The sequence below is a fragment of the Toxotes jaculatrix genome, chromosome 5 (genome assembly GCF_017976425.1).
Source record: "Toxotes jaculatrix isolate fToxJac2 chromosome 5, fToxJac2.pri, whole genome shotgun sequence".
In the NCBI taxonomy this organism is placed as follows: domain Eukaryota; kingdom Metazoa; phylum Chordata; class Actinopteri; family Toxotidae; genus Toxotes; species Toxotes jaculatrix.
In genome coordinates this window covers 18,917,767-18,942,288 of record NC_054398.1, presented here as the reverse complement: position 1 = coordinate 18,942,288, position 24,522 = coordinate 18,917,767, and the positions used below count along the sequence as shown (strand labels likewise).

At 40.5% G+C, this 24,522-nt stretch overlaps 1 protein-coding gene across 4 annotated transcripts in view; it reads right to left on the bottom strand.

Annotated features, from left to right (window-relative positions):
- Positions 1–24,522, bottom strand: part of LOC121181616 (cGMP-inhibited 3',5'-cyclic phosphodiesterase A-like) — a 136,990-nt gene that overhangs the window by 109,116 nt on the left and 3,352 nt on the right. The window contains exons 5-9 of one of the 4 annotated variants that reach the window (XM_041037600.1): positions 22,359–22,483; positions 17,395–17,462; positions 9,533–9,646; positions 8,199–8,228; positions 5,914–6,915 (exon numbers count right to left, since the gene is read on the bottom strand). In XM_041037600.1, the coding sequence (XP_040893534.1) occupies positions 6,909–6,915; positions 8,199–8,228; positions 9,533–9,646; positions 17,395–17,462; positions 22,359–22,483 (344 nt within the window). In that variant the 3' untranslated portion in view covers positions 5,914–6,908. The other 3 variants (XM_041037598.1, XM_041037597.1, XM_041037595.1) reach the window with 3 other exon arrangements.

Genomic DNA, 24,522 nt, shown 5'->3' with positions numbered 1-24,522 from the left:
ACATAATGCCCCACAATCATACATACTGTGTCTCTTTCTCTACCCAAGTGATGCTGACACACTGTGGACCTGATGAAATACTATCATCTATAAATAAAAGCTGTTACTATTGCTCAGCTGCACAGCCTGATGGGAGAGTAGAGAGGGAGCATGATGCTGGGTAAATGGCCAAAGGGCCATTCGACACTGTGGCAGAGCCCGAATGTTGAAACAGTAATGAATGAGTCTTGGGCAAGCACAAATACAGAGCCTGACATTAACTCATTAATGGAGGCCCTCCCGTTGCTTGCAGGTCAACTGTAATGATGACTTACATAACCTCAACACACTGACTTTCTCCTTCAGAGGGTCCTATTGTGATATTTGCATGATGTTGACCGGGAGTCTATTAGACGGACTGTACACAGAGAGCAACCATATGGTTCTTTGAGACTGGACACTCTATGTAAGGATGTTGATGAGAATGATATATTAAATAACTACTTCATCAAGAAATACAAGTACTTATGTAACTTCCTGTAAAACCACAGTGATGAATTATCTGTTCTTCCGCAATCACTGAAGAAAAGTACTCAGATGGCAATAATGATCAGACTGTAAAGTGTTCTGAGGAGCTACAATAAGTCTAGAGAGCCTCCTTTTCAGGATGGAGTGGCAGAGTTAGGAGAAGTTGCTGCATATGAAGCATTATCATAGAGAAACAAGACAGAATAATACATCCTAAGTGGAGCATGTATATTCCTATGTACATAAGTGAAAGGATGATGTAGACTCACACTGCTTTCCAAGCCCAAGTTACGCTTTTGCACTTTTTCTCACAAATGTATTTTTTTCCTCTCTGCTTTTTCTCTGAAGAAAACTGAAACGTACTGATGTTATATTTCAAAATAAAACTGGAAGTCATCCATACTTCAATCAATACTAAATGAAATAAAAGATATTTGTTAATAACTGAGATTTAGGAATGAGAGAGTCAGACGAGTGGTTTTCTCCTCTTGGCTCTAGCCCCATATTAAAGGATACAGGTATGGCATTAGCACTGGCCTTGTAATCATGTTTTTACACCTAAACATCCCAATCCTCAAGTCACACTATAGTCATCTGGTAATGAGTTGAAATTCAGCATGGAACTGTTCTATAATAACTTGTGAGCAAAGACTGCGGCCACGGTTCCTTTAAACGTCTTTGGTCAAACTGTTGTATGCTGAGGATGGAAAAATTCCTGAGACCCACAATATCTGAGATTCACTGAAGGAATGGGTCATCTGCTCTATAACCTGGTAGACAGCAAGCTAGAGACCACCACTGAGGTTTGACTAGCTTCCCCAGCTGGAAGATGTTTAGACGGAATCAGGTCCTTGTGTTGACAAGAGGGGTCAAATGTCAGGGCCACTTAACGATAGATTATTGACCGTTTGTCCAGTATGCAGTCTGCGATAATGGAAGGGTCCAGCGCCGTCAAAATAAATTTGCACATAGTGCTTAAACAAATGAATAACCCATCAGAATGAATAATACAAGGAGATGAAGCTATGGATGGACAGTTATGTCACAACACAGACGTGCAGCATCTCAACTACACTTAAGAGAGAAAGACTGAGATGAACAGGCTGCTCAATAAAAAGACCATTAAGGCTTCTTGATGTAGCAGCTTAATCAAAAACATGATGGAAACCCAATGAAAATGACTTCTGCAAAGGAAGACTTAGGCAGTTTACAAATTGTCTTGCAGCTGATATGCCTCTGTCCTGATTTTTGCAGGCACACGTTGTACGCATATTGCTCCAGCTCTCTGCATGAAGTCCTTATATGGGCTGTTGTCACGCTGATGCTGTTAAACTGCTGTGTTCATGTAACACAATCTCTTTGATTTTGCCATTTTTACAATCAATATTTCCAAAGCTAGATGATGTTGATGAAAATGAAAAGGTTTGCCAAGAAGCTTATATTCTTACGTACAAAAAGATTATCTATAGCATGGATGTACACGCATGTAGATAGCATGAAGGGACAATAATATTCCTAACTGAACTCTTCAGGCTTACCAGTGAACAAGTCCTACTCATTTCCAAGCATTTCTTTCTCTGAAACATGTGAGATGGTGAGGAAAAACAATTCCAGTCCAGGATTTAGAGAAGCAGCTCATCGCTTTTGTTTTTGATGTAATGCCTTCATTCTTCACTGAGACAGCGGTGCATGTAGCCAAAGCAAAGGCAAAAGATTTTGTGCACAATGAGAAACTCAGATGGATGATTCAGGACCAAGTGTAAGCAGAGCCGCAGACAATGGAAGGGTTCCAGGTTTGAGCAGTTGGACTACAGACCCAGTGGACAACACTTACAGATACAGTGTCACACATGACTAATGGACCGGCTTAATGAGGTTCACATGTCAAAGTACAGCCTGTGCTCCCATTTCTGTTGTAAACTTAGATTAATATTAAAGTCAGCGTCATCAATAAATTCACATCTGCAAACATGCTGAGATTAATCCAAAACAAAAACAGTTTATCTGGGATTTTCCCCATGGAGATAGAGGTGAAGGGATTGGCATCATAATGGGTGTTTGGAGGAAGAGGAGATGAAGGGAGGAAGCTCATCTCATTGGACTGAGCAAGCAGACGTCAGATCAGCATAGTTTCTCAGCCTTTCCTTCACAGACAGGCTGAGGCAGGATTAGGTTCTGCAGGCAGTGCTGCTGTCCCCTTTCTAAATCTGCCTGCCAACCTTTCTATCAATCACTCTGTTCATTCCAAATGTCTAGTGATGACTGGGTTCGATCCCCTGCTCCTCGCACCTAGCCACCAGGGATGCACAAGCCAGTGCATTCCTAGTTCTGGTCCCAAGCCCAGATAAATGGGAAGGTTGCAAAAACCCTGTGCTAAATCAAAACATGCAGCTGGTGATGCACTGTGGCAACCCCTACAGGGAGCAGCTGAGAGAGGAAGAAGAAGAAGAAGATTCTGTTCACTGCAACTGATGTCACTTCTGAAGTCAGGGTTCAGACAAAGCTCAGTAACAATGTGCTATTGTTTTATTCAAAACATCCTGCAAACAAACACTTGTGGGAAATTCTAAAAAATACGATCTGCCAAAGACAGATTAAAGAAATGTAGATACTCAATCCAACAGTAAGACTTTAAGGTTCTTCTAAAGTTAAAAATCATTGGTATTGTGAATGTTGGAAAGTCATTTTCAGTAATATCAAATTAAAGGTTTACAGGTTAAGGTTATGCCATATAAAAACAGTAATAATGAAATAAACACCTGGAGTTTTGAATAGGCAATACAGTACAATATGCAGGAATTTTACAGTAACAAGTATCAGTAATCAAAAGAAACGTGCACAAAATTAAGTACGGAGCCCGAATTGAGGCTTGATCAACACACAGATTCTTCCTGCTACTACTCAACAACTGTGCAAAAATCGAGTGCAGGACACAAAGGAGCAGTCTATTTAAACAAGTACAGCTGCAAACAGAAGTTGTCAGAGCCAAAAGAAAAGAGCACATCAAACTGAGTACACTGCAAACATGTAAAAAGGTCCTGTCTTCCTACCGACCTATACTGATCATTACTGGAAAAAGGAGTTGAGGCCCACCTCCTGTTTGTACCATGGACTCTAGCTTTGTCACAGCCAAATGGTCTGAAATGAATTAGTCGAGTGTTGTCAACAGAACTGTGGGAATGTTATTCACTCAAGAAACTGGAAGTCTATTCAACTGTCTTGCGCTATGACTCACGAGCAACAAGCAACTGAATTATTGTATTTAATGTGTACACTCCAGGCTCAGGGGACATGCTTATCATCGAGAACTTCCTGCTGACCGATGACTTTAAATGTGTAATCCTGTGATAAGTCCCACACTCTATCAAACCGCAAGCACAAATAAGTGGATGTTGAATACAATTTAAGCTGTTAAGATAGGATAAATGGGACTGAATACAACCTACAAGTTTCAATATTTTCTGAACAGTTATGAAACTTTGCAGTCAGTTTTAATTTGTTCCCATATTCAAGCCAAAAAGGCAAAATCTAACCGATCCAATTTCAGCCAACAGTAACTTCATGAAGTAAAATTGTATACTATATGTAATACTATATAACATATAATAAATACATCCCTACAATTTGTTCTTTTAAATATGATGAAGATTGAATCAGTTCTCATTGTCTGAAGTTGACCAAACTGGGGAACTGACTACAGCTGGGGGAAAAAAAAAAAAAAAAAAAAAAAAAAACTCACCAAGAACTTTCTTAGGAACACCATGCTAGTACTGTGTAGGGCCCATCCTTTGTTCTCACAACAGCCTCAGTTCTTCATGGAATGGATTCCACATGGTGTTGGAAACACCTTGGAGATTCTGGTCCCTGTTGACATGATTGCACAGCATTTCTGCAGATTTGTCCGCTGCACATGCTCATGCCACAAATCTCCCATTCTTCTACCTCCTAAAGGTGTTCTACTGGATTCAGATCTGGTGACTGGGGAGGCCACTGCAGGTCACTGAACTCACCATCATGTTCATGAAACCAGTTTGAGACAACTTGTGACACAGTCCATTATGATGCTGGAAGTAGCCATTACAAGATGGTAAATTGTGGCCATAAAAGGATGAAGATAGTCGGCAGCAATACTCAGATAGACTGTAACATTTAAACCAGGATGTGTGTTTTTAGTCTTCAACTGACATTGTCCTCTGCTGCTATAGTCCATCTACCTCAAGGCTGGAAGTGTTGTGCATTCTGAGATGCCTTGATGCTCACCACAGTTGTATAGAGTGGTTATCAGAGTTGCTGTAGTCTTTCTGTAAGCTCCAACCAGTCTGGCCATTCTCCTCTCACCTCTCTCATCAACAAGGTGTTTTTCCTGTCCGCAGAACTGCCGCTCACTGGACAAACTGAATCAATAAGGTGTACAGGTGTTCCTAATAAAGTGGTCAGTAAGTGTGTATGAGTGGGTTAAAAAGTGACTGTAGCCTAAAACAACTTGCCAGTGTTGGACTTGGTAGATGCATGATAATTGCTTTATCATTATCATGAATCAATTTGGCCCAGTTCTTGAATTTTCCCTGACATATTATTCTGCTTTCGGAATATTAAAGTTTGGAGACACTTTTGATTCTGCTTTGTTGGATAAGAACTAAAACAAAACAAACAAACCAGCCAAAAAACCTAGATTGTTTTTTTAAGCAAACATCAACATTATATAGCAAAGAATTTTGCTGAAATTGACCAGCTTATGTTTTGTTTTGTTTTTTTAACTTGTGTTGATCCAAGACTCAAGACACATAACGAGGTTCACAGTTTACTGCACAAAACATAAGTTGTGCTAATGCTGGCACCAGACAGACTGTGGTAATGGCCCAAGAACGTGCTGACTTCATTTCTTGGTCTTGTCTCTTATCAATTTGCCACCAAACAGTTCTATGAGCTGCCACAGACCATTGCAGATATGAGAAAGACAAAACACACAAAAGCAACAGGGTGCTAACAAACTTTCAGAGCTTTCCTCCACAAAACCATGGAACAACACCTGAAGGCCTCATTATATTGCATGCTGGAGTCCAAAATTCCCATGAATTTTGTATGTGTGAGCTTGTAAGTGCACGAGATATTGAAACGCAGGACAACCGTATTATAGCAGACCTCTCCATGAACTCAGTTGTCTCCACAGGCATGTTCACTAACAGCTGAGGCCGACAGGGGTTCTGCCCTGCTGGCCCAGTCATTAGCTCCTCCACAGCCTGCTCCCAAAGCTGTTCTGCTAATGGACGCCAAATAACCTTGCCAATCCCTCCACCACACACATAAGGAACTAATATTCATACCACAATGGATGCACTGCTCCGTTCTGCCACTCCAACACTTTGCATCCTCATCCGTACAAACAACTGGTTTTGTCAACATCTGTCGATTCTCCCATTTTATTACAAACGAATACTCCATTTCCAACAGGGACAACACACAGTAGAAAACACAACCTTTTAAACAATAAATCTTGAGTGCTTAAATACCGGTGATGTAAATTTATCATAACGACTATGATATACACAGTTCATGTTACTTAGGGGAGAGAAGGTGGGGAGATAAAAAGTGTAAATCACACCAGCTTGAATGTGTGCTGAAATGTCAGTCATTTTTATACTGTAGTGTCTGTGTCTACAGACGGGTTAAGATTAAGAGCTACACCGTAGTGTCCTTAACTATTGAGTTATTGCTCCTGTAACAGTTTGCATCGCGTTGAATAGACGTCCGACATGACTGGCACAACCTCACACTTCATTGTCATACACACGGGTAACAGTACTGCATTCAGTAAGTATAAATAGGATAATCTGTTAAGACTTCTGTTATGTACAACATAATTACATCTAAAAATGTCCAAATATCCCTACAAGTGACAGTTAACATAGATTATCACAGTAAATACGGTTCTATTCAAAACCTTCACAAAAATCCACAGTACACCAGCGTTTTCATGGTATAAAAATAAGTTACAAATCTGCATAAATATTTTACACAAAACAGTTATAAAATATGCCGTATTTTCTGACAAGGTTACACAAAACATTTTTTTTTTTTTTTTTTTACACCATTGGGTATTAAGAATATTTTCAGCTTGGTGCTTGTTAAAAAAACATTCATTTAAGTTTTTGATGAACACAAACTTTTTAAAAATTGTTAGTCCCATTTTACACCACACTTGGCTAAAACAGTCATTGCAGATATACAAAATTGAAGAGGGGAAAAAAAGAAGAACTGCGGTATAGCCAAGTTTCACTTCCTTTTATCACCACTTCACTCCCCCCGTTCAGCAGAGACAGATGAAGAGCGTCCCATCCCATATAGATAAACCTCCTATGAGCAAGGATTTCCCCTTAAGTATCAAGTCCACAGATGACTCCTTACAGGCTGAGCACAAAGACAGGAGAGAAAGACAGAGAGGGAGAGAATGAGTTGTTCCCAGTGTGTCATGAGAGAGATTACAGTATGAGAAATGGGTTTTATCCTGGATGTTCAGACATTGAGCTGACTTTCTTTGGAGACACACAACACTGTGTATTTTAGAGCTTTTGTTGTGCTGAACTTCTGAGGTCAATTAATGGAATACTGCACGACGGCCAACTATGACCTCAGACTAGGAAATGCCAAGGGTTGTGTCTTCTAAATGGCCTGTTTCTCAATTAGCTGGCTTCACGGTATACAGGAGCAGTGAAACTGTGGGCAGAAAGTAATGATTTACGATGATGTTTCACCACAGGAGAGCCACAGCCACGGGTAACACTGCGGATGCACGAACATTACTGTATCACGAAAACATCGTTTGATCGAGGTTATACCAAGAAAAAAAAAAAAGAAAAGAAAAAGACACTGAAGTTTTAAATGTGTGTGTTATCACAGTAGAGAGACGTGGCTTTAACAGTTGAGTTAACAAACAAGAATAAGGCAACAGCTCTGTGTTGTCTGCATACACACTGCACCACCACTGTGATCTTCAAAAGGTGTGCATGGATGCACGGATGTTTTCAAAAGATACTGATGTTGTTGCATTAATGCTTCTATCTTTATTTATGCACCAGCCTAGTCTTTCTGTACACCTCTGACTACACCACTGCTGCTACAAACTATGCCAACACTGCTCTTGTTAAAAATGCACAAGGAAAATAACTGAAAATTCAAGGGCAAATTCCTTTGATTTACTTTACTCAAGAAGTTTTAAATTCTGTTACTTGTGTGCATGAGAAAAATGTAGACTTCTGCACTTCAAACACAATAGTTGCTATCATTAGACTTATTCTATTCTTATATACTTGTATACACATAGTTGTAAAACTGTACAATATGACATGTCAACAACACAGTTTGTGAGGTTTTGTTACTTTTCGTACTGTATCTAATTTAAAGTCCGTATTTTGCATTTGTTCTTTAAAGTGTTGGTGTCTATAACAAGGCCCCATTACTTCTGCATTTATTGTAATTGATTAAGACATTTCTAATTGTTGGCTGCACACTACTGCTGAGGTTTCAGCCACACACACACACACACCCACCCACACACACACACACACACACACACACACACACACACACCATGGTATTGTGTGAACAGAATCTAAATAAAAAAATAAAGTGTATATTAACACATTTTTACCTCTGTCTAACACCTTCACACATGCTTAACTGGTTCAACTTACCTGCGTTTCAGCCGCTTTTGAGGAAGTGCTCTGAAAACACAGAAAAAGTTGGTGAGGGCACTGAGTAAGAGCATCTTTGTGATATATGTTATACAATGTGATCATGCATTTGGGCCAATTTCAGTCCAGTATGACCTGTAACAAAATGCAAAAATCTCAACATGGAAACTGTCGAAATAATCCAATCCTGAACTGCCACTATGTCAGTCTCCTCCTGTCCATTCCATCTACATGTACAAGGGTTCGCCCTACTCTATTTACTGCCACAGGCACCAATCACCTCATTTGTTTGGGGATTTCATGCATTTGGACAACCTTGACATAAATTGGCTGAGTGCTGACGGTTATATTCAACTATGAAACCAGAGTCTAGCAGCAGCCCCGGCAGTTACTGAGCCTTCAGGTCTAATTAAAATCAGTCAGCCTGTGTGCTGATCAGCACGCTTGTGTGCCATATATCTCCCGTAAGATGACCACTCTGTTATTTTAGGCGCATTGTTCCTCTTTCAGGATTCATTTTCGGGTCTTTTATGGTATACCATAAAGCTAACCTTGTTTTCTCATCTCAGGGATGAGTGTAAGTCTTGCAGAGCTGCACAGAATCCAAATAATATTTTAGCTAAGGTTTAGTGGAATTTGGTGCACTTGGAGACAGAGAAAATATAGGTTGTGGAGTTACATTTGAATGGTAGCAAGAAAGTATTTTTCCTGGTTTAAAATTCTCATTCTCATACTCATATCCTCATATAAATCGTATGTTGTCATATTATTTATCTGCTGAACAAGTTTATACAAGTAAAACGCAGTCTCAATATATCTCGTGTGAGACCGTCTTTATACTTAAATAACAGGGTCTCTTCATGATCATGGTTTGTGATTTCTGACCAATCAACACAGCCACCATACAGTCAATTAGCTGTCAACTGTCATCATGTTCTACAATGTTTGCCTCTTCACACACAGACAAATAAAACAAAATGTGTTTTCTCTGCATTTGTTTTTAACATGATTGCTGAAGTCAGGAGTTGGTGCCACCTGGTGGAAGAAGGTGTTAATGCTGCACACAAATAGGCTCAGGCACACCCTCACACGCACTCCTATCCACATCTACACACACACACAGACACAGACACACACGCACGCACAGGTGTGGAAGGCAAAAACAATAGCTTTTAAAACACCTTCTTTTGGCACTTAAATGCTACACAAAATGAACCCTACTGAGGATTAGATAATATTTACAGATGGGCAACATGTGTTTGATTCAGACAAAACTGACCTACAGCGGTGTGTGTGCGCACAAAGAGTCCACTGGCGTCATCACACACACTCACCTATAGATGTTTGGGTCTAGCAGCATGGCTGTGTCCTGCGGTAACTGGGATAAGTGCACCACTTTTGTCTTCAGCTGAGATCGCTCCGTTTCATTCACCCACACGTCAGGTAGTCTGCAAGACAACACACACACGCACGCAGAGAGAGGACATGTGGTCAGAGCTTAACCTCTAACAAGAAAGAGCGAGAGAAAAGGGGGAACGAAGCGAGAGTAAGGATGAATGGAGCGGGTGAGAGAGATGGACAAAGAGCCTCATTGAGCCCAGGGCACATGTTGACACCTTCCTCTGAACGCTGAGTACATTTCCATAAGTAACATGGCCTTGACCAAAGCACTGGGACTGACACACATGCACACAGGTGTGTAGACTTCCACACACACATAAACAGAGGACAAAGCGTACTGTCCTCCCTTGTTGTCAATTATCGAGTTAAAAACTGCACAGTAAAATCTACACAGTGGGGCCAGTGAACAGTTGTGTGTGTGGATGCATGTGAGTTGTGTTTTTGTGTGCACTTAAAATGATGCAATATGAAAGTTGCTTGAAATACAGATACTGGGCACCTCGAAATCCGCAGAGTTTGATTTTTTTCACTTCCTTAAGCTTCAGAGAGACAGACACACTCAAACCCACATACACATGTGCACATGATGTACTGTACGGCTCAGCTGTACCTTATTGTACCCACAGTAGTGCGATCCCCAGTGAAAGAAGGGAGTGTGCGAGCACTGGCGTAGCAAGTCAAGGTGCAGAAGAAAGAAACAAAGAGCTTAGCGAGTTGACTGCACCTCCCCTCCCTCCTCCTGCCTCCCCTGTCTCCACCCCCAGCATTCCCCCCGTCACTATGTGCGTCATCACAGGAGCCCCCAGAGATACAGACGTACACGCACGCACATACACACACACACACTCTCACTGCAGGCGGCAGTTAGGCAAGCAGTCAGCCACCCAGCCAAATCACTCATTCACATGCCTAGTCAGCCCATTCAGCGGATGGTGTGCAGGTAGTGCTTCACTTGCAGCACATTCAGCGCAACTGGGTGCAGGTAGAGACGGAAAACAAAAGGGGGGAAAAGTAAAAGAAAACTGACAAAGGACAGGAAAAGAGAGGGGTGGAGGGAAAGGGAAAGTGGAGAGGGAGGGGAAACAACTCACTTACACAGTGGTCGCAAATCCTTTTATGGCATGTTTAAGTGCCTGGAGGGTGGGGCTAGCCACATGGGACAATTTAGTAAATACTATAAAGTTCAGAAAACCACCGTAGTGTATTTAGAATCTGCCAAAATGCCATCGGTGATGTTTCATTAAACATGATCTTCCAACTTCAAGTTATCACTGTTTAGCAAAGAATAAAGAATAATCACTGTTTGACCCAGACTTGACTAGAAGTTCATTAGAATCACAGATGGGGATTTCTGTCTGTCCCCTCTGAATAAGCACATGCACACACAAACACCCACCAGGATTGTTATTTCAACAAGAATGTGCATACATACAGTACAAGCATGTGCTATAAAGGAACTAAAGAAAGTGGCCAGAGCCAAATACAACTCTCAACTCAAAAGGTCAAAAGCCCAACTCAATGTTTTACTTAAGAAACTGACAGTTGAGAATGTTTTTTTTTGTTATTTCCAAAATGTAAGCCTGATACTTGGTTGTTAGTTAAGTTTCTGTCTTTTTTTTTTTTTTTTTATTCTGAAGAGTGTGCCAGAAGTGTTTGTATCCCCTTTAATGGTGGAGAGAGCAGAAAGAGGAAGTTGAAATAAGGCAGGGATGGGACAAGAAGCAGTCCCCTTCAAAGCAGCTTTAAAGTTTGGGTTAGTCTTGAGTTAGTGTCCTTGTGAAAAGCAAACCTCAAATGACAGAGGAGGACCTGCAGAGTGTTAAATATGCAGTAAACACCCATGTGTGCTTGCGTGCGTGCACGGTCACATGCACAATCCACTCCAGAGTCGCCGTAAACATGTCAGAGCAAGTGTGCTGTGGTACTGATGAGTTATTATATTCTGATAGATGGGAAACACACAAGACTGCTGCACTGGGGGAGGGGAGGGGAGGTGAGGGGGCCAACATGTCCCAAGTGTCATGCAAACACACATATACACCAAAATGTATGTGTGTATGTATATCACTTCCCTGCACAGACACACAAACATATTTTCAAAGACCTAAAAGGCATCCCCACCCAAAGACTCCAGTCTGTCACACCAAGCCAAATAAAGACAAACGGATTTATTTTATTTTCCAAAGGAAACTGTTTGGCTCGATTCTTTATGAGCCAGAAATGTATATTGTGAGTGAGGCCTGTGTAGGGAGAGCTACTAGGGGTGCCTGCCAGAGTGAAGCCCAGTCTTCCACCCTGAATTGATGGCTGGCTTCAGGCCTTGATGCTCCCAGTGGTGACAGGAGCAATAAGTTCATCACAAAGCAAAAAAGTGTATACTAAATCACTAACATATTAAATGGCTTTATACTGAACTCAGCCGGAGTGACTGCAGGAGTTCAGTGTCCTTATAAAACTGCATCATTCTGCAAAGCAGTAGACAGCAGGCCCAGAGAGCTGGTTTGGGGAATGCAAAGGTCACTGTAGCCTCAAGAAAAACCTTGTCTGGCAAATAGACAGGGACTGCACACAACTTAAGTACAATCACAGTTCAGACGACAGCTCATTATAGTGATGGCACTCCAAAATACCTTGCAGATGCATATTCAAAGTATTTTTAGTATTCAGGAAGTGAAGTACCATGCTAATTCTAAAGGGGACATATTCATAGTTGAGTAACATCAAAACTGACTTACAGATAATCGTATTTACGACTCATCAATGGATTTGAACTCAGTGGATTTAAATGCCTGCACATACCGACTCAGGTTATAACAGTTTGTGTATATATTGAAGTTTGAAAGGTTCCCGATATTCAGACTTAGTGCTTCTTCCTTGCCTGAAATCCACTCCTGCCTGCAGCTGTTTTAAGTTTAGTGCCACGGAGAGATATGGTTCTTTCAACCACAATTTCCCCTCACAAAACTTCATGTCTGCAGGCAGGAAAACTGCTAAAAAAGTACACTTTAAAAAAAGGTATACTGCTCAATTAAAATAACAAACAAAAACCAAAAAGACCTTGGTATGTGATTAAAAACAAGATCAGTGCATATTTGTAGATTAGCCTCACCCCGGTCTTCCCGAGGGTTAAGCTCTGGGTTGTATCAGGTGAATCAAAGGAAGGATATTGTTTAGCAGATTCTTACATGTTTGATTGACATCTATGTTTATATGACTTATTTGCCTGTGTGTGATTGTTTGACTCTTGGGAAGATCATTTTATTACTATTAGTTCAATGTAACAGTTCCTCTATTGTTTTACAACACATTTTATAAACTGCAGTGAAGCATTTTCTTGCAGTTTGGTCTCTTCTGTTCTCTTCCCTATAGACCAGATATCTAACTGTTTATGGTGCAAAAACTAAAGGACACTGACTACTTTCGCAACATTACAGCAATGATGCAATTCAGCAAGCAGAAACTGGCCATATTAGGCATACAACTAACTTGTCCATTTTCACTGGCTGCTCACTCAAAATGCGTACAGTCATTCATGTTCTGCTACTCAATGATCAAAGACACGCACAAAGAAAGGAAAGCATTTCACACCTTGATCGGATGACCTTGATTTTTTTTTTAAAGAGATCCTTGATCTCTGCCCCAACTCTGCATACTGAATTAGTGTTGCCGATTTGATGTGATGAGGTTCACAAGATTTTGTATTTTTTCTCCCTTGGAGTTGGGGATGTTCATGCTTTTTACACATTTGAGCAGAAAAAACCCCTCAAGTAATCTAAACAAACTTGACACATTTTATTCCTACACAGTGATGTCCTACATAGCTATGTGAGGTGGAGAAACAATTCATAGACTTAGATTACAGTTATGTATATTTCATCTGCTTATATATTAGTTTTTACTCCCAAATGTTTAGGTTGTATGACTTTGTTTGAGGAGTTGTACTTCTTTTCGAATTACTGGCACATTGTGTCTATTTTGTTCAAATATTGTTCCTTTAGTTTTTTTATATATATATGTGTGTATGTATTTTCAATGCATATTACTTTGATTTTGTTAGCTAACTAGAATGCATGTTCTGATGCTATATCAGAAAGGATGCTACATATCCTGTGTGTTATTCACGACAGGCCTACTAGCTTGTGATTACTGTGCACTTTAGTAAGTTCCTAAAGATAAACAAAAAAATTACAAACTAGCTAACATAGGTTTAAGAGATAAACCCATCTTATGCATGATACGCGCTGTTCAGCTCATTCAAAATGATGTGCAAGGATGCCAGTGGCTCAAGGCGTTCACTCTGTCACTGACTGTGTAGTCTACTGTTTATTATTCACAAGCATCCAACAGCATACAGGGGAATCCATTCACCCATCCATCAAAGATTAGACAGCAATTATGGTTCTCTCCTTCTCTCTCAGCCCCCCTCCTTTTCCTCCTCAATGAGCTTCTGGTGGTTCATGTTCAGACTGGTTCATGTTAATCAGTTACTCATTAACCCAAATGGAGTTAATGAGTGTCAGTCACAATGTGAATGGTTTGCTCCAGCATTAATAAACATGACTTCCCACATTCACATGGCTAATCATTGACTAAGTGACTGAGAAACATACATGTACACACACAGCACAGCACTTGATGTTGACCTTAATGTTGGGGGTCACAACACTTGATGGCTAACTAGATTTTCTGTCAGATGTTAGTACATTCCACTGAGTCAAAGACTAAACATAAACTTGGCCAAATTAAAACTCACTACCTATCATCTATGTTTCAGAACAATTTACCAGAGGCCAAAGAAGTAATGCATGAGACCCTAATAAGAGTTAAATTTAAAAAGTTTGCAGGGTTGTGTCTTTCTTTTAATCCTTTCCAAAACTAAAAACACAAGAGCAAAAGTAAAAGAAATAGTTGAAACAACGTGTTTATCTGCCCTAATGTAAGCTGCCATTGTTAGCATGTGTGGGTAACGACATTACAACCTAATTTAGGACTATACGTTTTCAGGTACATGTTAGCAGCTCTCTCCAGCTCTTTAGTGGAAGGGTTAGATTACAGCCCAGCAACTCCAGGAAAGTAACCAGAAATAGTGTTACATTCACCAAACACATCTGTTAGTCCTCATCCTAAAAGCTTTTACTATTGCAATGATAAAAGGGAACAAATGTGTAAGCTGAGGAGCCAAGAAAGGCTATGTTAGAACAAAAGAACAGTCTAACCTTCCATTTTTCCTTATTATCCTTATAACTATGATAAGTCTATATTATTTCCAAGTCTTCTACATGGATTATCAACTGGTAAGGACAAAATTGCTTTTATAAGACTCTTGTCAATTTAACGCATTACAGAAAAGATGAAAAAAACAAAAAACAAAACAAAGAATACATGCATACATAGTGTACATACTTTAATCTCCTGGTAAATCATCTCCTATCAGTTGGAAGATAATACAGCCACCCTCACAGTTAAAGATTTCACCGTGTATTTCCTTCACCACCCCTCTGTGGATTGGTTATGCGTATTAATGACCACAGCACTCGCCCGCCGCAGGGCAAATGTATGACTCAACAGCGTCACTGATTTCTCCTACATGGACCAAGCCAAAAGACATCTCACTCTCATTCTATCTTTCTGTTTAATTCTCTCCCCATCATTCATTCTCTCTGGTTTCATTCTGCATCTTTTTCACATTTCTCTCTCCCACAACCATTTTGTTCCCACTCCCATTTCTCACTTTCCTCCATTCTCTGTCTCCCCCATTCCTTCCCTCATCCATTCTGAGCTTGAGTCTCGGTATCAGTCTCCATCTACGTCTCTCTGTTTGGAATTAATCTGACGGGTCTTTCCTGATCACCAAACTTCATCTTTCTCTTCCGCTCTCTTTCACTCGTTATTTCTCTATGTACAAGATTAAACTCCCACATGTGGGGTGAGGAGCAGATTGCAGAGGTGGATCAGAGAAGGGTAAAGGAAAAGGAGAAGAGGAAAGATGGGAGGCTGAAGCAGCAGAAGGCTGAGAGTACAGGGGTTTCGCTACAGTATGTTCATTGGAGGCTGTCAGTTGCAATCTACTTCATGATGCATCATCCAAGTTTTGTTTTTTTTTTTGCCCAATGCCATCTTTGCTCTTCTTCTCTCTAAACCTACTTTTCTCTTTGTTTTCCAACCTCTTCTTTGTCTCCTTTGACCTTCTCCCTTCCCCATCCTTCCTCTCATCTCCCACCTCCCCTTTGCCCTTAATCTTCCTCTCTTGCATTCTTCCTCTCTCTTCTCTCTGATCATCTTCAGAGGCCGTGCAGGCAAACCCTTTAATGGGAGTGTGGGAGTGTTGGAAGTGTGGTGGGAGCTTCCCTTGAGCAAGAGCTCTGTTGAGAATCACAGCATTCTGTGAAGCTCTTATGCTCTGACCCATTTCATTTTAAGAACAGTGCCAAACCTGCCTGCCCTGCTGCCCAATTGCTTAAACGAGCTGGGGAGTTAAGTGGTGCCAAGATGCACCTCCAGTGGGCTGAGCCTGGTGAGGCTAAGCTGGGCATAGGTATGGAGCTAGTGAGAACTAGGCAGAGTGACTCAGGCCCCAGTGGGCTGAGTATGATTTCTTTATGGTGGAAGTTCATCCAGAGGTTACACCAAAATGCTGTGATGGACATTTATTACCTAAACTGGGAATTGATGAAAAATGTAATGGAGAGCCACAAAAAAAGAAGAAAATCAGCCTCTGAATAATCCTGGATGCGGATCCACTGTTTAAAAGACACTTCAGTGGACCAGTTCAAGGTTTATCCGAGTAAGCTCAGGCCAAGCAGATGGTATAAAACCAGCGCCAGACCCAGAGAGGGACAGAAACAGACTTTTTAATGGCTATCTCCAGTCTTCTCTCCATCAGTGCTCCAGACATGAATGTGGGTATCATACCACTGAGTGAAGATACTAGCTGGTAAAGCATGGCTGATGCCCTCAGCTCCATTTGAGGAGAGCTCAAGGACTTTAAGCAGTGGAGCTAGTGTGATATACAAGGGGACCTGGACTCCTCACACTGGGAGGTTCTCCACAACAAATACTGGATCAGCCTAGAGAGGAAGGTTAGGAAGATTTATTGCAAGCCGTGACATGAAGGAAGGCCACCATGTTGACTGAGCGACTGGATGGAATGGAGAATCATAAAACTATCAGAGACAGATACACACGTACATTGTTGATGTTCCCTTGTACATGCAGACACCCCTGCTGCTCAAAAAGGAAATGTTTGTGTGACAGGAACACGCTTTACATGGTAAGCATGTGCAGGATATTTTGTACATGTGGTGTTGAGTTGCCTACTTGTAGATATGTGACATTTTAAAGGTTATCTACAAATCTCAAGAGTTCATCTCTTTCAAATATACTTTAACCAGTTTACCACTAGGAATAAAGCGACAATGAATAATTTCCTTGATGAGAATCGCATGCTGCTTTTATGAGCAGTTTTTCAAGTAACTGGTACAGACATATGGCTTAGCTGTAATAAAATCCCCTAGACCTAACAACACGACATTTTACCACTTCTGCCCGTGCTTTGACATGTAGCAACACTGATGCACCATTCTGCGAAGTTATTTTATTGCTCATGATTCATATGTCAGCAACCAGTACCCTGTACTTTCCATCATGCATTGGATCATCATTTGCAATTTATGCTTCCATTTATTTTATGTGTATATCTGTTTTTTTTATGTTTATTTTAAAATCCTATCTTAGCTTATATTAGCGAGGTAAAGTTTATGCAGCTGACGTACAGTGTAGAAGAGGCTTTACTCACATGTCCTCAGGTGTCCAGTGCAGAAGAACCTTCACCTTGCCAGACCCCTCTGTCCTTTTGGCCAGCACCTGCACAGAGACAATCAAGCAAAAAAAACAGCCTCAGCAATTAAAAGTAACCACCACATATTTACCAAAGGCATATAACTTAACCTACATATTATGGTTAATTTCAAATTTCAAGCCAATTTGTGATTTTACACACGTCAGATTTGCATAAATGTGTCGGGTTTGGCTCGTATTGCAGCATCTCATTTGTCTGTGGAGAATCAGCTTCAAAGACGTGCCCTCATCCTGGCCCCATCTCTAACGAATAATGAGGCTACATGCTTCAAACATCTCACCAAGTGATACAGTGGCTGATCATTACACTAATAAGCAATGTGGGCAATCTTAATAATGCATGCAAGAGCTCAGTGAGATTTCTACTTTCAACAGGATCTATCCCACGTTCCCCTGCAACATACTGTAAGACCAAGGAATTCAAATTCAGACAAGTTTGATATCACATCAGTACTTGGACGTAACTGAGAACTGCTTATCATAGCTGGCATTGTGGGGGAGCCAAGACAATGGAAATGGGGTACAGACTGAACAACTCACCATAAACAAGTCACTGCTCTTTGTGTCAGCACCAGACACTTCATTGCTTTAGACAGAAGTGCCTCTGATTGAAACTAGCACCCACCCTCTAATGTTTGCTGCAGTAACATGGTTCAATCGATGTGTTCATTTTATCTGTGTTGTGTTTTGTTACCTGGTTTAAACAACTCAATACTTAATTTGCCAACACAACCACGCCCTTCAAAGCCTCTCTCCTTGTGAAAATACACTCAAGGCAATACCAGACTTCCTGAATAGTTGGCCTTTTTATGTATAACATTTCATCTATCATGCTGTGCTGGTTTATAGTAAAACTGGTCTGGAATCCACACAAATATTGTCAGTAGGGAAAAGAAAAGCTAGAAAAATAACCAGGAGTGTCAAAAATAGCCACAGATGTAACCTCTTGCGTCAATTGGCTCTTTTTTGTGAGGAATGTCTATTTTTAGGATAGTGAATGAGTTCACATGTGAAGAACTTCTCTTACGCACATGAATATCTGAAATTATTTTTATGACTCCAGGGGCTAGCTGCGGCATTGATGGAAACTGGTTTGAGGACACGATGGAGAAGGCTCCACCGAGACAAGAGACAGAGACAGGGACAGAGACCTAGAATCACTCTCCTCCTTTCACAACTTTTCCTACTCTCCCACTTTTTTAGCCAAAATATGTATTAATTTCTTTGTTTTAAGGACCTTCAATCAGTTTTATTTATCACACCAACATGACAATTAGGCATATTTTTACTCTCAGATTCATGATTTTGTCTTCTGTCCAGTACAAAGCGAAAATCTGCATGTTATTTTTCTCTTCCCATTCTTTCACCAAGCTAATGTGTTAGGAAATAGCTCACTCCCTTCTGCTCTCAATGCAGGAGGGGCCTTGTGAAAGACGTGTGAAAATCTATATTTATGTTCTGATAAGCTTTCAGGTATAGTATTGTCTGGAGGACGTCTTTAGGAAAACAAATGGGACACAAACACATTTAGTTACAGACTGATTAACTTTTTGGAAGAAATATTTAGGCTAGGTTAGCAGATATGAATTTTGTTTTCGCTGGCTTGGTGGCACACACCTTACAAATCTGCACTGTCTCTCAATTTTTCTTGTTTATCTGCCTCTGCCTTTATCTGCTAGCTTTCCACCAGGGCTTGGATAGCTACTGCTGCTCCACTGTAAATCCTCATGAGGGAGAAGAGACAACAGGGCCTGGCTGCGGCATCAGCCTGAATCCGGTGCTGGCTTTAATGGACCCTACAATAAGTTTCTGAATCCCTGCGGCTGAGACTCAGTACACCAGCAGCTGCTTTACTGCCCTTTTAATTAAAAATGCATAGCTGTTAACCTGTGCCCTCTGGCTCCTCACAGCGCCGGGTTAATAATCACAAACCCAGGCTATACTTGAAGGGGCCATGACCATGTATGTAAAGGCTGGAGATGAAGAAGCAGGCTTGTGTTAAAGCAGCATGAAGTGATTTGTGAGCTGAGTGGTTGGATGATGGCAGTTGGTGCTTTAAGGAACAGATCTTAATCCTCTATAGACCCAAGAGAGGGAGGCAAGAGAGGGAGGTAAGAGAGGGAGGTAAGAGAGGGAGGGAGGTAAGAGAGAGGGAGAGAGGAAGGGAGGGAGGTAAGAGAGAGGGAGGTAAGCCAGAGGGAGGGAGGGAGGGAGGGAGGGAGAGCAGGAGGAAACAGGGAGTTAACAGTGGATATTAGTGTGGCTCCAAAACAAGGCAGTGAAAACGGCAGGACCAAAGCCGGGGGAGGGCAGGCCTGCTAAAACTGGGTGCCTGTCTGGTGTCACAGGGTCAAGCTGTGGATGACGCAGATTGGCGCAATAACAAAAATATCCCATCATAAACATGACTGAGTTACTCTGGCGTGTCAGCAGGCCCACTGGCCAAACTCCACAGAACCTCCACAGATCTGCTCTATCTCCCCAGGCCTGGGAGGGCCCGTTGGGGCCTGGGGTCTGACGCAGAGGTGCAGTCCTTCTACACCACAATCCTCCAGGGGTTAGAGAGCAGGAGAATGCATGCCCAACTGGTCAGATCTCCTTCCGATTCCATGACCCTGACCTTTATTTAACCCCTTTTCCTTGTCCTTTCTCTCCAAATCTCTGTTTCTCTCCATGTGTTACTCTCCCTGCCCTGGCTTGCTTTTCCTCCTCCTCAGTCTACGTCCAAATATGCGGTTACCTCTCTTGACCTCTTCCCAAGCTTTATCTTCACTTTTTTTTCCTGAGCTTTTCTTTTAAAATTCTTGGCTTCTGGAGAGTAGTTGAGGTTTGTAGGAGCAGAGGAGAGCAGAGAAGAGTTGAAAGAGCTAAGAGCAAAGCAATACTACAGTGGGGATAACATTAGTGTCAACACTCTAATTACATTTTATCATGAACAGAAGCTTTGTCCAAAACTGAATTCAACACTCTACATTCTCAATGATTCAATTTTTTGCCAGTGGAAATGTATTTTAATAGGAAAGAGATGCATGACATGGCTACATGGCTATCTGTTCGCATGCAGAAAATAGACGTGCATACATTGGAGACGACCGTATAACCTGCAGGTCTGTCACACACATTATCGTGACTTTCCAATTTAAACTCCCTGATCAGACCGTTTGATGACTACAGGTTAAACTACTAGGGCTTCCATATTACTACAGTTAATAACTTTAAACTAAAATATTAAACTAAAATAAGCTACTGTAGTTTTTCTTTTAAACAACTGGAGAGCTTTATCTCATTTAATTTAGAACAATGGATCATGGTCTTTGCTTTTGTGATTTTGCATATTCTTACATCAACTGATATCACCCCTAAGATACTTATTGTATATGAAATATACGAATATATATATGTATATGAAATGTAGATTCTTCTGCTCATGAGCACACTAATTATTTCTGCCAGGGTAGCCAGTGGTGGCATGCCACAGTAGCATGAAAAGTAGAACATTAAATGTATTATTTATATAGAAGTAAACTTACTGTAGCACTTTACAGAGATTCTGTAAACTACTGTGCTACAAAAGGTTAATGCAGGCCAAATGCCCTAAGGTAGCTACTGTACACAGAATCACTGCCACTGATTGATGAATATGATGGGAGACTATGCTGAGAAACACGTCAGTGGGAAAGTGTGTTTTTTAATGTACACTATATGAAAGACGGGGGAATGAGGCAGCACATGATGATTCTTCCAGCCTATAAGCAAAAATGACACCATCATGCAATTTGAGGGTTCTGAACAGGGGACAGGGTGCTCCCTAGTGGAACTGAATAAGAATGGCAGTTATTATAAAAAAAAAAAAATAAAAAAAAATTAAATCTGTGATTCACACCCTTCACATCCAACATGCCACTACAGTTAACCTCCCTTAATATAGAATTCACTCCTCCACTCTTTAAAGTCATTGACAGTGAGAGATGGAGAATCTTTCACTTGAAAAACAATTCTGTTGTGATTGCTCATATGTACCCCCCAACAGCAAGGTGCAAAGGCACTTTACAGCTCATTAATAATGTATCATGCACTGGGCTCAGAATGGACTGGGCACAATACACAAAAACAATCCAATTGTGTTTTCCTGTGAAGGCCGATTCAGAGAAAAACAACGTCAAGCCTTGGGGCTATTCACAAGGTTCACTTCAAGTGCACCCAGGAAAATCTGAAGTGACTCTTTCACACCCCCTGTTGTCTAAAAAGAAAATAACATAACATAACATAACATAACATAACATAACATAACATAACATAACATAACATAACATATAACATATAACATAACATAACATAACATAACATAAAATAACATAAAATAAAAAAAGACTTCAAAAATCAAGGGGGGCACACTGAAGACTGTCTATATTCATTACTGGACAGATTACAACTTAGACATAAAACAGAATAAGTACCGACTATCATCTTTATATATTTTCATCAATGCCTCAACAGTCATTCACTGATGCTTTGATTTGATTCATAAGGAAACGCAAGAATACTGCTTCCATTGCTACTACATTATTCCTACAACATAGACTTTTTCAATTTGCAGATGAAGACCGATTCCTTAAACAGATTCCTAATGATGTCGGGATATTTTTTAACCTCTGTGATGTGAAGTTAAATAAAATAAAATGTTTGGACCTAGTTTGGATCACATACCTCACTTCTGTTGATGAGCCCATGTGAGTAAATTTTACTGAATCTGAAACAAGCCTACTTTTTTGTCTGTTGTGATGCCCTGACCCCTTTCCTCTGGATCCCCACTGTGCCTCGTTGTCTATAAGCCCATTAAAGTGAAAACGGGTAGCCACAGGCAAAACACTACAAGACATAGAAAAGTGGTGAAGCACTCACTGTGCTCTGAAAGACCACACTGTGGCCATTGCCCACACTTTCGATGTGGGTGGCGAGGTTGAGACAGATGGCCCTGTGGCGAATAGCATCCATGGTTTGGGCATCGAAGAAGTCATGGGGCCGCGCTGGAAGGGAGGAAGGACAGACTCAGATGAGACCAGAGTCAAACAAACATAACACCAGGATTCCCACTGTGGCTCTGATATATAAAAATTCCATGGCTTTTCCAAGTCTTTCTGTAACTAACCATAACTACGTCAGAATCACTTCATGACTGAAAAATGCTATCCCTTTGTGGTTTTTAAATGTTGCTTTGCAGCAACAAAAAAGTCCCAAGTCAGTAAAAAAAAAAAGAGCTGAAATTCTCCATTGAACCTATAGTAGTGAGCCTCTTATGGTTTAGTTGCTCTGAATAACTGCCTCACTGCACATATTCAGTGGTAAGGAAACTCAGACCTCCTGACATTTGATGTTATTATAAAATACAGTACATTTATTCAAGGTCTTCAGTTGAGGCATATGCAAAGCACTTTGTAGTCTATCAAAGAGAAAGTTTTTCTTCAACAACATTTCTAAAATTGGTCCATATGGGTGAGACCAGATATTTGCACTGGATCTTAAGACACAATTAAATAATGTTCATCTCTTGATCAGAAAACTTGTGCAATAGAAATGTGCACATGTGTAATTCTCTGTCATTTATTCCATCATCTTTATCCAGAAAGTTTCTTTGTTTTTTCTTCAAGAGAAGAGAAGAATGCTTTGCATAGGACTTCAGTCTCGATATAATTTATCCGAGACAATTTTAACGTCAACACTGCAAAGACAGCATCTTTAAAAAACAATTTTAAAAAATCGGATTTAACAGTAGGTTTTGTTCATAGTTTAAGCCATGTCCAGAGACAATCTGGTTAAGACAAATAAAACTTCACACATCAGCCTCTTCTGTGCTATGTAACACTTTGTTTTGACACAAGAGACTGAGCAGTTACAAATGCAGCTCTGCAAAAACAATACCTGCAACAGTTGCATCTTGCAACAAAGACAATAATGAACAGGAAATGGTTAATGCAAAAATAGTGACCTAAATAAAGCCACAGTTCACTATAGGATGAAACAACTTGCAGAGACCTCAGTATTTCTTCATATACTTTTTTGTTGAAGTTATAGTATCATTTTACGGTTCTGGAGCATCAAGCTAAAACTGTTCCCTGACCTGTTGCTGCGTTCAAAGACACTTAATCTGACATACATACTCTTTTCCTAATGCAAATCATATATATTGTACATACACATCATGTACATTTTCTTAAAGTTATATTTTGCTGTTTTTGTATTTTTATTTTGTTTGTAATTTCAGGTAAGGTGTCATGAATGAAAGGCTTTTTGGCATTCAACTATGAACTGTTCCATGTAAAGGGTGTCCTTGAATGCACCACTATAAAGAAGTTTTCAAAATGGTCCATGTTTGCTGATTTGGCGTCCAACAGTACAAGACAAAGACAGTTTACTTGGATGGATCAGGTAAGTTCTGTTCAGTTTTCTGTCCAGTCTCTGCAAGTTGATTATGATTTTGCACTTAATGTAAAACAATGGCTGACTATGGGCAATAAAGTTAAAGGGTTATGCTCGGGAGAACAGCCGGCAATAATCTCAAGCATTTACAATTTGTAGCTAATGCACTGAAATATGAAAAACTACTAAAATGGTCTTTTAATGACCATATAGATGTGCCAACCAAAAATGTGCCTGTAAAATTCCCTGAGATTTTGCTTCTGCATTCTGCATCAAGCTCAGTAAATGCCTCTTTAGTATTTCTTTCTATCATATGGGTGGGAGGTGTGCAAGCAGAAAAAAAGAGCTGGGTTTGCGTAATACACTGACAGGCAAAGCCTACCACCAGAGAACTTATTAGAAAAAAATACTCAGAAGTTGTTCCCTGAAATGTAGAACATTGACAGAGGGTGTCCTGTCTATCTGGCATTTCCTGTTCATGTGTGTGTGGTCAAGCATGAGCTTCTATGAGAGATGTGGGAGGTTAGAAGCTGAAAACATATGTTTCAGCACAACATAAAGTGACACTATGTCAAAAAAAAGTGTAGAGCTTGTAATCCTTACCAACAAAGAAAACACAATGAGAAACATTTTGAAGCAGGGTTAGTTT